A 14,969-nucleotide genomic window follows, 5' to 3' on the forward strand; every position below is an offset into this window, starting at 1 on the left:
TATTACCAAAAATAGATTCAGATTAGGTATCACATCCCCAGCACACTGGTGTTCCTGAGCTCTAAGATTGTTTTTGATACAGTAAGGTCTGAAATATTATACTGTTGAAATGTAATACTTACTGCTACATGAACATGTAAGTGTACAAGTTTTGTTGTAGCAACACTGTTTAATTACATAAAAGAAATGGTGCTTCTCACTTAAAACCTCAGAATTCCAAGATCTGATCATGCAAGTATGTAAAACTGCAGTTTTATTTATAGCTGCATTCACTTGAGACAATTGTCAAATAATTCATATCAACTTTTGGAGTCTGAGTACATCCGAAAACTCTCTGTAGATGCCATTTCATTTGAAAAAGATACAAAGCATTTTCCAGCACATAATCATACAGGAACTACATGGAAGATTTACAGCATTCTCCTGCTCCAAGGAAAGATAATTCCTAATCCCAAACAAAATCTCATCAAGGGACTTTCTAGAGGGTTTTGTGTGGAACAGAGTAAGATTTGGACTATGCATGTTCAATAAAATTGTTATCTTAGTAACCTTTAAACCTTCAGATTTATTTGAAAACAAGACCTGTCCATGTTCTTTCCTTTTTCTTCAACTTTTTTGTCAAATGTGGAAATTATTCCCAAAATTATACTGCTCAAAACAATTGTCTTACAGCTCTGAAGAATAGAAGCAAGTTTCAATTTCCCATTGATACTAAAGAATGTCATTCTCCTAAATGTGTAAAGGTAAGAATTCTGTAATGAAAGCTGTTAGAGCAGTGACAATGCACATCTGACCCCATCTGAACCCACTAATACACCTTCCTCTGGATTATTTCTTAACAATCTGTACTTCTCCATGTCCTGCTGCATAGTTTCTGCTTGTAACAAGTTTTACTTGGTCATGAATCATTTTAAGTCAGTAAAATATAACATGCCTGTGAAAAACATGGTGAAATTCCTTTACTAGTAGGACACAAAATTTGTCCTTAGCCTACTATGAAGCAAAACATTAGATCTCAGCTTTAAAGATATTGTTAGAATATTAGAAGCACATTTCCAAACCCTGTGTTTTTAAAATTTAATAATTTACCAGTCCTTTTGATCCTTACACATCTGAGCTGATGCTAAAATGCTGTCAGAGAGGTACAGTGATACTCATGGCAAGGGTGTGGTCTCTGTTTTCTGCTGCCGAACCCGCAGGAGCACTGCCAGCACACCCTGGCACTGGTTTGGAAGGAGGTCAGAAGAAAGGGTAGTAACAGACTTGAGATGTAAGACTTTGACCCTCTCTGTGGCCAGTATTGCACTGGCATCCAGTACCAGCTGCACAAATGGAGTATTGGAATAGTACTTTACCTATGGTGAATGTGCCTCCAGATCCTACAGATCAAGCAGTGGCCTGCCATACAGGCAGGTCCCATTCCCTCACACTTGCTTACTGAGGGAAAAGGATGAACTGACTCATTCTTCTTTTCTGTAACTTAGCCTTTAAAATTTTTCACTAGATCCCATTGTTGCATTTATGCATTTTACATTGGCTTGGCTTTTAAACATGAGTTTCATTATTTTTGCCTCACTGTTGTACGTATGCTTCTCCCCCATTATTTTATGGACCACGATAACATAAAAAGTGTGGCTGGAAGAAGAACCCAACATTTTCTGCCTTTACTCTGCAGAACACATACAGTTCTGTTTGGGCACAGAGTAGCTTGGTGCACAGTGCGCTTCTGTGCTTTTCATTTGGCAGCTCACCTTTTAAATTCTCTGCAGTGATCTCCACACCACCTTTCAGAGGCCCTGACCCTGGCTGCTGAACCTCTGTACTTCTCACAGTGTTCTGGGTAGCTGTAACAGTCTCTGCCACAGGTGTATGACAAAACAAGGACCACACTGCATGCTGAGACTACTGATACCACAGAACTCTGTGTCAACAGGTGTAACTGCTCTGACCTGCGTCTTAAAAATGGCAAAAGTTCTACCTATGACAGATTCATCTATAATTTTCCTTTGTGTAGGTGAGAGACAAGTCATCTCTATCAGCAAATAAAAGACTAATGCTTTAGGCCCCTGTTAACTGTTGTGTCACTGTGTCTTCCTGCTCCTAGTTCTTAACATCACACAGTACATAATACATAAGCACTTGTTATCTATGGTTTTCTGACTTTCCTGTCTCTCATCTCTTCCAGTTACTACCATCAGATGTGGATGTACGACCAAGAGGTGTCACAATATGATCATAGGTAACATGCACAGTAATTTGTGAAATACAGACTGACATTGCAGAATGACACCTCTCCATGGGCTTTGCTTGAATCTGCAAACATGGGCAGTATGGATAGTTCTGGCTACCAGGAATAATGCCACAGTCAGTAGGATAGTGTGACCAAACAGATAACCTGCTGTGAGAAGTTAACTCTGACTCTAAAACAGCAGTTAAGGACAAGTGTGACTGCATCACTTGATGAGTTAGGAAGACCTCAGTGTTTTGTGTGCAGCAGCATGCAAAAGCATATGACTGTGAAACACTGCCCAAAGACAGAAAGTTGTTGAATCTTACCAACAGGCAGAACATGCAGAGCAGAGAACAGACTGGAGAGCTCAGAGCCTTTTTCCTGCCCTGAGCAGCACTTCCCAGCACACAATGATCCCAATTTTGATGTTGATCTGGCTGATTATCTCATGACAGTCCTGTGGTGTAACCCTTCTTGTAAAGATTCCCTAAGACACATTGACCTTGATCACTTTTGATGCTCTAACCTCCAGATGGCCTCTCTCTGAATTGATCCATCAATTATTTATCTTCTGCACAGGGTGTGTCCTCTTGACAAGTTCAAGAAGTGGCACCTTTGAATGCCATTTTAAGGTCTAATAAGGCTCTGCTTTGCGTAAGACCACAACAGCAAGTGGCACCGCATTAGCCACCTCCCTGCTGTGGGAGGCAGATGAAGTCTGACTCTTTGTTGCTGCCTTGTTCCTCTTGGTCTCTTAAAAATCTTGCATGCCTTTCCTTCCCTCTAAGCTTGGTGCTCCTCTCTTTTCCCTTTGGAAGCACATTCAAGACCTCCTCCAAACTTAAATATTCTCTTTTTAAGCAAAAAATTTCCCCAAGCACACAACAGGCACTCTTTAATTCCATGCGCTGAAGTGACTACAGAATATCTGTGGATGTCTGTCTTTGAGGCCATGCCAGCAACCTTGCCATTTCCCTGCATCCATCTTTACAGCCATCTGATAATGATGTGTCATTTCCTGTGCCACATCATGTATGCAGGGATGTAGAGGATAATGTGGATGATGGCTGCTCTGCTTGAGAAAAAAGTCATTTTATCACTTGGAAATTTCAGAATGTTCCTGACACAGTAAAGTTGAAACATGCTTCCAGTTATAAATTAGTTCATATAGAAGGACTCTAAAAATGTACTGATCTTCCCAAAACCACTTACTAGATCAGGGAAAATTTAGTTTAAGAGCACATCCTATGATAGTCATGGGAAAAATAAGACAGGACAAAAAATGGGGATTATTTAAGTTCCGAGATCTTTGGGGAGATCCTCTTTAGCCTGTCATATCTCAAACCAAACTAACCTAAATATTTTTTTATCTGTTTCCTTTGGCAATGACTTGCTGTTGCCTTTTATTAGATATGAAACAATGGGTGGGAGAGAGTAAGCCAATTAATTATTAAAAGTGGTTTTCAGATACTTTGAAAGTCTGCATGTCCTGGAAGCACACTCAATAAAGTTAACAAGGCTAACTGGCACACTGCATAACGTCTGTGAAGCCTCAGTAGGTGTTCTGCGAATGCTGTGGAATTCTGCTGTGTGCTTCCTCAGCTCCACATGGACCCAGTGCACACTTCATAAAGCCTTTTTGCCTCAAAACACAAACCTTACAAACATCTCTCTTCTAGCCCTACTCAAAAGTTGCTAATTTCAATCAGCTTTCCAGCTACTCCCTCTCTGCCCCTCCACATCACTCCCTCTCTTAATTCATGTGAAGAGCAGAAGTTATCTACAGCCTACCCCCACACATCATGCTCACCTGCCCATCTCTGACGACTTCTAATCACCCTTCCTGTGTCATGTCTGGGTGACACAGTAACTACCTCAAGGCAATTAAGTACTCTTTTTGAATCCACAGAAAAGCACAATGCCTATTTATTTATACTATGTTGAATATAAAATTGTTACTAAATATAAGAGCAATAAAATTTATCTTTAGTAGATGGTAGCCCTTTAATGCCCTTTCCACAAAGACCTTGAGGATGTTTGTTTGGATCCAAAACCAGATTTTCTGCTATGGCCTCCTAAAAATCAGTACAGACTAGGTAATAACCTCAGTGAGAAAACCATCACTAGGTAATAGCAAATAAGGGATGTCAGTGGTGCTTGAGGCACTTGTTGAAATCAATTAACACAGACTCTGTGCTGATGGAATAGGCATGGGTTCCACAGTATTTTAATTTCATTCTCCAATCAATTATCAGAATCCTTTGCAGATGGGTCTAGAACTAAAGGAGGGTATATTACCTTTTTATTTTCCCTGCACTTGCTGATCACATTATCACTTTGAATAAGTTGTGTCAAATAGCTTTTTGGAGACAATAAACTCTGTAACCATAGAACAAGGTGTTCAACAGAATGAGCTCCTAAGTCCAGAAACCCTAAGTGTATTAACCAAGCTCTGTGTCTTGAGCTTGTAATTTTTGTTCACCCAACGCTTGCTTTTCAGCCAAGGAAACTATTCCTATTCTGCTTCTGTACCGAGATTGGTCTTCATATAATATATAATGAAAATGACACCTGCATTTAAACACATGGCAGAAGCCATTAGGCATGGAAGAATTGCTCTTTTTCTAGTAAATCATGGCTGTCCAACAAATTTTATACACAACTGTCCTTGTCCATACTATGAGCCAAATGCTGTCTTGTTTTATCCCAGTTAAGATGCACTGGTTACTAGAGTTCCTGAAACAATTAATATTGCCCCTATATCTCAGAATGCAGTGTGGGGAATTGAAATAAACCAGAATTTTTTGTTATAGGTGGAGGATAATTTCAGAGCCGCACAGAAAGAATGACAGTAAGGAAGGAAAGAAACTACTGTAGAATACCAACATCTGCATTGCCTGTCAGATCAGGTTTTTTTTCATTCTTCTACACATTTAAACATCGCACTAAAACCTGATCTGATCCCTATTTTTATGGAAATTATGATCAGTGGTCCTGTTGTTACTTTTCCCATTTGCAGCTGTAGTCCCACTTTCTTTACTGTTCAGGTATTTTCAGAGACAAGATGTTAGAAAACAGTAACTCTACCGAGACTCTGCAACTTTTTATACTCTTGCCAGACAATTACCACTGGCAGCTAGTCAGTACAAAAATCCACCTAGTGCAAGGTGCTAGGAAATAATCCCAGTCACTATATGAGCAGCATGGCTACAGCCAGGCAGAGAACAACAAAAAACTGGAACCAAACAAAAACTGAACCACTTCACACATCAGTAACTATACATCTCTCTTAGCTTGGGCAATTAAGTAAACTGAAACCTCAGTCTAGTAAAAACTGCTGTGCCGTAAGGATTCGACACAACACAGTAAGTTTTTACCACAGATAGAGATAGTCTAAAAACACTGCGAGCATCTAGGAAAACACTGGGAATAGCATGCAAAAACATGGGTATTGTTCGTCTCTAGCTTCATTGATTATCCATTGTTTGAAGCCTCAGATTTGTTACAAGCTGGCACTCAGCTCTTGGCCAGGAGCTCCTGTGAATACTGGGCTTTTGAGAACAAGCTCTACTTAAGTGGGAAGGATATGCCATGCACTGGCCAAGCTCTGAGCTGTCATACGCAGTCCTGAATAGGACTGCTTTCCAGTCTCGGCACATAGGCATGAACACATACCACTACATCCGAGTCAAGGCAATGTCCCAACTGCTTGAGAGGAAATAACAAAGCCCTTTTCAGTGCTGTGTCTTCCTCCAAGTAGGAATCCTCACAATCCTCCTGCAGCCAAGACAAAATTGCCTTTAGCCAGAGAGTCGGTTCTGTGTCTTCTGCGTACAAAACTTGTGGTTGTGTTGCCGATGATTCAAGAGCATTGTTCAGCTCCCACCCATGATGTTCATTGTTTATGGCCCTGGGTTTGTTACCTAATCAACTACATATGCACCTAATTTCACTTTGTATTAACTCTAAGCAGTATTTACTTTTCATGAAATCTCTCTATTACAATGAATAGCTCTATGTTTACCCCAGGTACCAGTCAGAGTGTGATCATCTTTTCAAGCTTCATCCACTTATTGATCACTTGGATGAAAAATTTAAACAGCTGTAAGACTGGTAAATTTCCCCAAAACATTTCTCACACAATTTATTTGAGAGGATAACTATTTTAAATAGCATATTCTTTCAGAAATCTCAGTACTGAGTAAAATTTTGAAGAAGCATTCACATGCACTATCACGTGTGTTGTTTTAACAGACACAGGCAAATCGCAGCAGTCAATTCCTCACTCTCAACTTTATGCTTTAACAGAAAACCCACATTCTTCACATTCCACATTCTGGGATACAGTTAATTTTCTTCTCAGTAGCTGGTACAGTGCTGTGTTTTCTACTTAGTATAAGAATAATGTTGTCCTACTGTTGACATTCACTTAAGGTAAGATTTTTTTCCCCATATCCCAGCATCATAGAATCTTAAAGTAGTTTGTGTTGGAAGTGACCTTAAAAACCACCTAGTTCCAAACACCTTGCAATGGGTAGGGACACTTTCCACTGGGTTGCTTAAAACTCCATCCAACCAGGCATAGGGCATCCACAACTTCTCTGGGCAACCTCTCCCAGGTGCCTCACCATTCACACAGTAAAGAATTTATTCCTAATGCCTAATTAAGAATTATCTGTTCCAGTGTAAAGCCTTTCCCCTTGTCCTACCATTCCATGCCCGTGTAATAAGTTCTCCTGTAGGCCCCCTTTACATACTGGGAGGCTGCTGCAGGGTCTCCAGAGCTTTCTCTTCTCCAGGCTGAACAGCCCCAGCTCCCTCAGCCTGTCTCCACTGGAGAGGTGCTCCAGCCCTCTGATCATCTTTGTGGCCTCCTCTGGACCCACTCCAGCAGCTCCATATCCTCCCCCTATGCTGGGGTACCAGGGCTGGATGCAGTGCTCCAGGTGAGGGGCACAAGAGTGGAGCAGAGGGGGAGGGTCACCTCCCTTGACCTGCTGGTCCTGAAGTAAAATGAATTCCCAGAATGCAAGACAAAAAGTAATTTTGGAGATATGAAAATGATGAGGTCTGGTTCCCAATATCTTGTCTCTTTTTGGATTCTCTGACATCTAATAGAACATGAGTTTGTTATTCTTGCCTATAGATACTAACAGTTCCTCTCTTTCTCTCCTCTTTGCATCTGCTTAATTTTGTAACAGAGGCACAATCCTAGGTTCATCTAAGGATTCCTTCTCTCACTAGAAAGCAAGAGAAGAGTGAGGCAGAGTACATGAAATGCATCAAAATGCAGAAGGAGACCTGCCTGCAAAGCAAGGCTTTCAGTTCATAGTGAATTTCCTCTTTTTGATTTTCTTTTTATCTGAATTTTTTACTTAGTCTCCTCAAAGCAGATGGCTCTTGGGTCTTGCTCATCAAAACAGGTTAATGACAAGATTAATAGCTTTGCTGCCCACGTCAGCAATAAAAGGACTGAAACCTCCCTTCCAGAGGCACCTGCCAGGCACTCTGGCTTTGGGCAGCCATTCCAGGAACACGTGTCCTGGAGTCTCCCCATATTGTCGTGAGTTAGCCTGCCCCAGAGCTGTGATCTGGGAATGTGCAGGATAAATATCTGAATATGAGGGACCCAGAATATCCTGGGTCTGTGGCTTTGGGTCGGGCTCACCACCCAGTTAGCCACCAGGCTCTGGAAGAACAGGATGCTGACTTTTTGCTGACATCAGGAAGAAACTGAAATATGCAGATCAATACCAATATCACGTTGGCCCACAGCACAGATAGGAACAGCTTAAGAATGAAGTACAGGTGTTTAAGAGTGGATCTGAAAAAGACAGAGTTGATGTTGCTGGGTTGGGGAATGATTTCTGAAATGTTCTTAGCAATGATTTAGACAAAGACATTATTCTCCAGCTCTGTAGTCACTTTAAGCATACACGTGAATTTCTGTCTGACATAAAACTCTCAGAACAGCAACAGTCACAAGAATAATTTTCTGCCATGTCTGTGTGGTGAAGAATTTGTCCATCTATGCAGACAATGGCCTGACCTTAACTATTCATGCCTGCGTTACATCTCGGCAGAACCACAGCCCATGATACACTTGGCACAAAGCCTTCAGTATTTGGAAACTCCAGCTAATCCAAGGTGCATTTTACACTATTATCAGGAGAAGCTGATACCATCAGCAACCAGTAGTGTTGTCTATTTCTGCTTTCTTCATCCCACACACCCCATTACCGGTTCCTCATATCCATTACGGATTGCAGTTTCAGCTTTTGGTTCTTAACTGCTGATTGTCCAATGGGATGGGTCCCGATTATCTGGCAAAAGAAAACTCAGTCAAATCTCCAGGAAACAAGAGAGTGGTTGACAACTCCTCTTCCATTCACAATGGAGCTGCCTAAGGTAAGATAAGCACATCTGATCTGAGACTGGAGTGATCTACCTCCTGAAAGAATCCCCACCATCTGCTTCAAGCATAAGCTGCATTTCTTGAGCCTTCTCTCTCTAAATGTAAGCATACAGTAATATTTGGCTTTCCAAATCAAACAAAACAAAATACATAACAGAAACTATTAAAAAATAATCCCCCTGAAGTCTTCCACTGTTCCTGACCTACTGCTTGTGTCGGGTGAGTGAACAAGCACTGTATAGTTGATAGCACTATTCTTATAAATACTCTAGCAGAAGGTTTTCAGAGACTGATGATCAGATCGTGTGTACAGCAGAATAGAATCCCCAAGTTAATACTAAGTGCCTTTCCCCAAAGCATTCAGCTTTTCCCCTCTAGAAGCTCACACTTGGGTGCCATTATCACACAGCAATACCACAGGTGAGCATCCTGGGAAATAACATGCAAAAAACTCCACAAAACACCTCAGAACTCTTGCATCAGACACTGGCAAATTGGTTGTGAACCAGAATACAACGTACCCACATAAAAAACCATATAACCCACATAAGCTTGGTTTTGCTATAACCTCAGTGTGCTCTTTTCCATGTAAATACACAGAAAGTTCTTCACTTTGGAGCTGTTTCACAGATGGTTTTAAGTGGAATGTAGGTATAAAGTGAAAGTTCTGTGTGTGCTTGTAGATAAATTGTGCTAAAATGATTTGTGCATACCACAGAAATGCAGAAGTCTCCCTCAGTATGAAACATGACATTACTAAATCCATAGGTCAGAACTTTTGGAAAACTTCGGGGCTTTGGGAAATGGCAGCACTGTAATAGACTGGCTGTACCTGAGGGTTTGAAAGTCCTAACACAGGGCTCAGGGTACCATCTCTGGGAAAACTCTACCCATCCTGAGCTGTGAGCTGTGATAAACCTCACCCATAGTCACCAGTGTGCAAAGGAATTGCAAAGCTGCCTTCTACTCCCTAAGTGCTCTGTACACTGATCCTTGTAAAGAGGCAACCATTCCAAGATAAGCTGTAAAGAATCCCTGGTACAATTTAGGGGCCTGGATCCCTTGGCACCGAGTCATGGAGTGCAAGATGGTGTGACAATCCACCCACACAACCTGTCACAGGCATCAGCTGCACCTCCAGCCAGGAATGAACAGCCAGGATTGCAGGTTGTTCTCTCCCCCAGTCACTCACTTTGCCATGCTGGAGAATGTCAACATGCTTCTGTATATAGGATTAGACCTATATGCTTTCAACTAAAATAACAGAAAACATTGTAGGAGTGTTGAAAAATATTTTCTGATGTGTTTTGCTTTAAGAGAAAAAAAATTGTATCCATATAGAGTCAGCCTATTAGCTTTTTAAATCTTGCACTCTACTATTTGTGCTTCATTTTCTCCCACCGAAATAGCAACAAGGCTTTAAAGCACCAAGTACTGTATACTTAATAAATTATAAAGTCAATCTTCATAATTTCTATTTTCATACATCAGTCAGAGATGGTTTCAACAGAAAGATATATGAGAAGTAAACTAGGTCTTCCTCCAAAAGAGCACTTAAGCATGTCAACATCCCAGCTGAAGACAATGGGATATATTTCAAGTTATACACATTTCAAAATTTTATTGAAGCTCAACAGCAAATAATAATAATAAAAAAACCCTTAATATATAGCAGGCAAAAAACCTTCAATATCCAGGTAAGTGAGACTATGGTAGCCTCTTCTACAGAAATTCCATAGACAAATACTTGCTTTGGTTAATTCAGCAATGTTCCTTTTGGAGGCAGTGACAAAAATATACTTTTATTAGCACATAAATTTGACCTAGCTCCATTTAGATGGAAGTAAAACTCTTTTTATGTCCACCAGAAATGAAGCTCAAAGATTAAATATAAGATTTTTTAATAATTGAAACATGACCCCAAAAAGCAAATCTGTCAGTGAAATCATGAGACATTGCAAGATCTCAATATTTAGTTAGTCATAATTATACATTGTCAGGAATCCAGTTTCTAATGTCCTTTACAATTTCCACATAGAGTGCTTACACTTCTAGGATGTATCAGTGTGCCTAGGAAGTTTGCATAAGGGCCAAAAGAACAATGGTACAGTTATTTCAATCAATTTAGAAAGTTCTTAGATGATGTTTCCAGAAATGCTTGAGTTTAGTTTTGTAGCTGACTTGGGTTTTTTTCACAATAGTGTTGGATTTTACTATCGCTGTAATGGGTTTTCCCCTTCTCATCATATTTCTTTTGCCAGTACTTTACCAGATATCTGAAATAGTTCTGCACTAATAAGAAGTACTGGTTGTCCTGGGACAGCATCCAGAAAAGATACATACATTTAGGGAGGTTTGAAATATCACAGCACATCCCAAAAATACAAGCTAGTCATTGCAACAACCTTGGCAATGGCAAACTTGGAAAAGCTAATCGTGGAATTAAAAAAGAGGAATTATATTACAGTAATTTAGCATGCGTATCGATAGAACAAAAAAAGAAGAAACAACAACAACAACAAAAAGGTAGTACTTTTGCTTCCATGTCCAGAATATGCTGGCAGATACAGAATAAAATAGTGCAATCCTGAGTCATCTAAACACATTAATTAGCCACACCACAGAGAATCAGGCCTTCTTTGGTGTCCATTCACCTTGAGTCACACCTGCTTTCCCTTCCCCATGTCCATGATTGGTAAAACATTAGACAGACTGTGTGGCACATCAGAAAGTAATTATTAAGCATGGATTTCTGCTGATGGCAGGGTTTTAAAATTCTTGAGGCAGTGGCAAAACGAAGTCATGTCAAAGGCAGTCTTGGCTCTACATTTTAATTATTTTGAAATGAAATAATTTTAAGTTTAGTAAGTAGCACAGTGCAAGGGAAGGGATCCTAGAAACAATCACACACGCACACAAATCATTCAGCTAGGTACAGTAACATGTAGTCACGACAGAATTAAATATTCATAAACTCAAAGGAGATGAAATTCTGTGTTCATCTATCACAATATGTAAACCACCAGTTACCATTTTAAAAATAAAGCCCTTGCATCCACCCTCTTAAACTGTACAGGCCCTGTTTAAATGATCCAGTGTCGATACCCTCTTTTAATTAAAACAATAGCACAGATTTTACCAAACAGTAGCAAACCTAAAAGTGTAGGAGGCAAAAATTGCTGAAAACTCGGAGTCTACATTTAAAAATACGATTTTTAAAAAATACTTTGTCTTTCTCATGACAACTGGAGCTCTAGTCATGCAAATATGCTGTGTGACATAGTTGATGCATTGATTTATTGCATTGCTCGCTTACATTCCTTCATTGTGTTACTGTTCTCTTACACATTTGTAACAAAACCAAACTATAGTAAAACTAGTTGAAGAAACACGGCTCAAATCCAGTACATGCCAACATTTCTTTTTTACATTACTCTAGGATTATAATCTGTTTAGGGGTATCTGTGCATTCAGAGAATTACTCGGATTTCAATAAAATAGAAACGGATGTGTTTTACAGTCTAGCACACACGGATCACACCTTGCAACCATCACCGAATTACGATGGAACTTACACATTTATCAGTCTCTGCCTGTCACAGACCTACAGATACAGAAGAATTCATCGGCTTCAGTTTAGCAAACCCACGTAGAGAAAAATGAATGGAAATGAAGACAGTGCCCACAGACAAAAGCACTGATCAATGCACTCCGCTGACATTATCTTAATGGCAACCTTTTTCCATCCCATCCTCCCTACTTTCTGATTCTCCCGGCAGCAGACACATCCGCACCAAAGGGTGCGATCTGACCCATTTCTCGCTCAACTCCGTCACCCGCATGTTCTCACTCGGCAGCGAGCAGCCGTCCCCCGGTCCGCAATGACACAGCAGGGCTGGAGGGACACAGCGCCCGGGCTCCTTCCCCCAAGTGACTCGCCCCTCGCCGCCGCCTGGAAGTCGAGGCGAGGAGCGGGGAGGGAAGGGAAGGGGAGCGGCGGCCCCGCCGGCCGCGGCCCCTCGAAGTGAGGTTAAACTTTGGCGGCGGCACCTGGGCCGCTCCCGCCGGGCGGGCGGAACAATGCCCGGCGCCCCGGGCCCGGCGGCGGCGGCCCCGCGCTCCCCGCCCCGCCGCCCCCGTGTCCTCAGACAACCTCCGCCGCCGGCCCCCCGCCTCCCGCCGCCGCGCTGACAAAGGGCGGCGCGGGGCTGCCCGCGCCCGGGGCCGGCGGGGAGCGGGAGCGGGAAGCGGGAGCGGCCCCGCCCGCCCCGCCGAGCGCGGCCCCGGGCAGCCGGCCCCTCCGGCGGGCGCGGCGCCGGCCGGCCGGCGGCGGAGCGGACCTACCTTTTTGTCCTCTTTCTCACTGCCGTGCCTCCTCTCCGGGTGGCCGCTGTCGGCGGCGGGGGCCGGCTCCGCGGGCTGCCCATCGCGGTGGTGCGGGCGCTGGTGCGGGCAGCCGCCAGACCCCGCCGCCGGGGGGATGGGCTCCGGGCACGGAGAAACTCCCTTAACATCCATCTCCATCTTCCAGTTCACTGTATTGCGAGACAAAAGCAGGCAAATACTTTCCACCACCCCGCGTCTTTCTTCTGTTTTCCTCTCTCCCTCTTTTCTTTTTTCCTTCTTTCTTTCTCTCTTTTTTTTTTCCTCCTTCCTCCCTTCCTTCCTTTTCCCCCCTCAGGAGGCCGTGACACGCATGGCTCTGGCCGCGGCTGCTGCACCGATCCGGCGGCTGCAATTCTCCCTTAGATCCTCCAGACTTTTGTATCCAGCGTGCGTGTGTAAGAGTGTGTGTGTGTGTGTGTGTGTGTGTGTGTCCTTGGCACGGCGGCCTTCAATCGCCCCGAAACAGCAAACGCTAACTAAGCAGATCTCTCGCCACGAAGATCAACTCGCGGCCCCAGCCTAATTGTGGTGGTTATTTACTTTACGCTATCTGTGTCCCAGGCCCGGACAAGCCCTCCCGGCTGCAGCCCTTTGAACAAAGTTAACTGGAGGGAGCCGAGCCCGGGGAGGGGGTGGGGGCGAGGGGAAACCACCGGGGTTTAACACGGGGGAAGTGACAATAACCCGGTAATGTCAAGTAAAAGTTAAACCTCCCCCTTCCTCCCCTCCCCCTCCCCTCTCCACAGCCCAAGCAAGCGCAATACAGCAAAGCAAAACAAGCGATTTCAGACCTGTGCAAGGTACTGGTGGCGAGAAGAGACGAGCATTTACCCGATTGTTGCTTTTATTTTATTTTCCCCTCGCCTCTCCCCCCAGCACCACCCGCTATTGCAAATGTGGGCTCCTTGATGTTAATCTCCTCTCAGCGGTCTGAGTCTATGCGTGTGACTGGAGCTCCCTCTCTCTCAGGCTGCCAGCGCCACGCAGCACTGCACAAGGAGAACTGAAGTAAGGAGAAAAACAAGAACAAATCCAGGCTGGAAATCTAAATCAGTGCTAGCCACCGGCTCTCCGATTTTATCAACACAGATAGAAGAAGAGAAAAGAAAAAAAAATCGCGTGTAAGCTTCTAAATCAGTTGTGACCGCAGTGCACTCTCGACTGTTTTATTCTTTGTGTTATCTTCCTTCTCAGACTGAAGTTAGACATGATAGAGAAAAATGCAATCTCATTAAGAGTGTTTTATACCAAAACAAGAATTTCCGTAGTGGTGCCAGAGCCAAGCCAGCTCTTCAGCTATTCCCCTTTTCGTTTCAAAGAGATGAATGGTGAGCACAGACCTGGTCGTTCTTAAATCAGGACACCATCAGGTGACCAGTCTGCACTTCTAAATATATCACCACATTGTCCTGAGGAGCAGCTGCTCTGGAAGTTAACTGGAAACATCTCCTAAGAGCCTGCGGTGCAAAGATCTCATCTATACATCATCCAGCTGATGCATGTGCTGTCCTCTCCGAAAGCAACTACCCGCTCTGCAGATACTGGGCTACATCCTCAGGAGCTGGTCTGTTTTACACCAAGAGAGAACCTGTCCCAGGATATTTTAGGAAGCGGGTGACTATCAGGTACTTTATGACACTCTTTTATTCCTGGCCTTGGGTTGTGTTATCCCCAATAGTATCATTACTGTGGGAACCTGAACAGTTCTTATTGCTACAATATATTCAGACAAAGGGCAAGAGATAATATTGCAATAGAGAAAAAAAAAAATCTTTGTCACACCCAAGCTGTTTTGTTGGTTTTTTTAATACACATGTCTAAAGATCCTTTTGTATTATTCTCAAAGCATATCAAGTATTTGCAGTCCCTGCTGTTTTCTCAGATTGGTGCAAATGAGGAGCCTTTCAATTGAAATTTCCAGCATAAATGTTTAAGATT

The 14,969-nt window shown here is 42.8% G+C and overlaps 1 protein-coding gene across 5 annotated transcripts in view; it reads right to left on the reverse strand.

Moving 5' to 3' along the window:
• Positions 1-14,643, reverse strand: part of RBMS3 (RNA binding motif single stranded interacting protein 3) — a 706,117-nt gene extending 691,474 nt beyond the window's left edge. For 2 of the 5 annotated variants that reach the window (XM_063408788.1, XM_063408763.1), the window contains exon 1: positions 12,496-13,125. Coding sequence is in view for 3 of the 5 variants with exons in the window: in XM_063408737.1 (XP_063264807.1) it covers positions 12,990-13,180; position 13,572 (192 nt within the window). In the remaining 2 variants the exon portion in view is untranslated. Of the gene's footprint in view, positions 1-12,495; positions 13,181-13,571; positions 13,776-13,822 lie in introns of those variants that run through there. The other 3 variants (XM_063408744.1, XM_063408737.1, XM_063408753.1) reach the window with 3 other exon arrangements.
• Between the last annotated feature and the right edge of the window lie 326 nt (positions 14,644-14,969).

The sequence above is a fragment of the Prinia subflava genome, chromosome 1 (assembly GCF_021018805.1).
Source record: "Prinia subflava isolate CZ2003 ecotype Zambia chromosome 1, Cam_Psub_1.2, whole genome shotgun sequence".
Taxonomy (NCBI): Eukaryota; Metazoa; Chordata; class Aves; order Passeriformes; family Cisticolidae; genus Prinia; species Prinia subflava.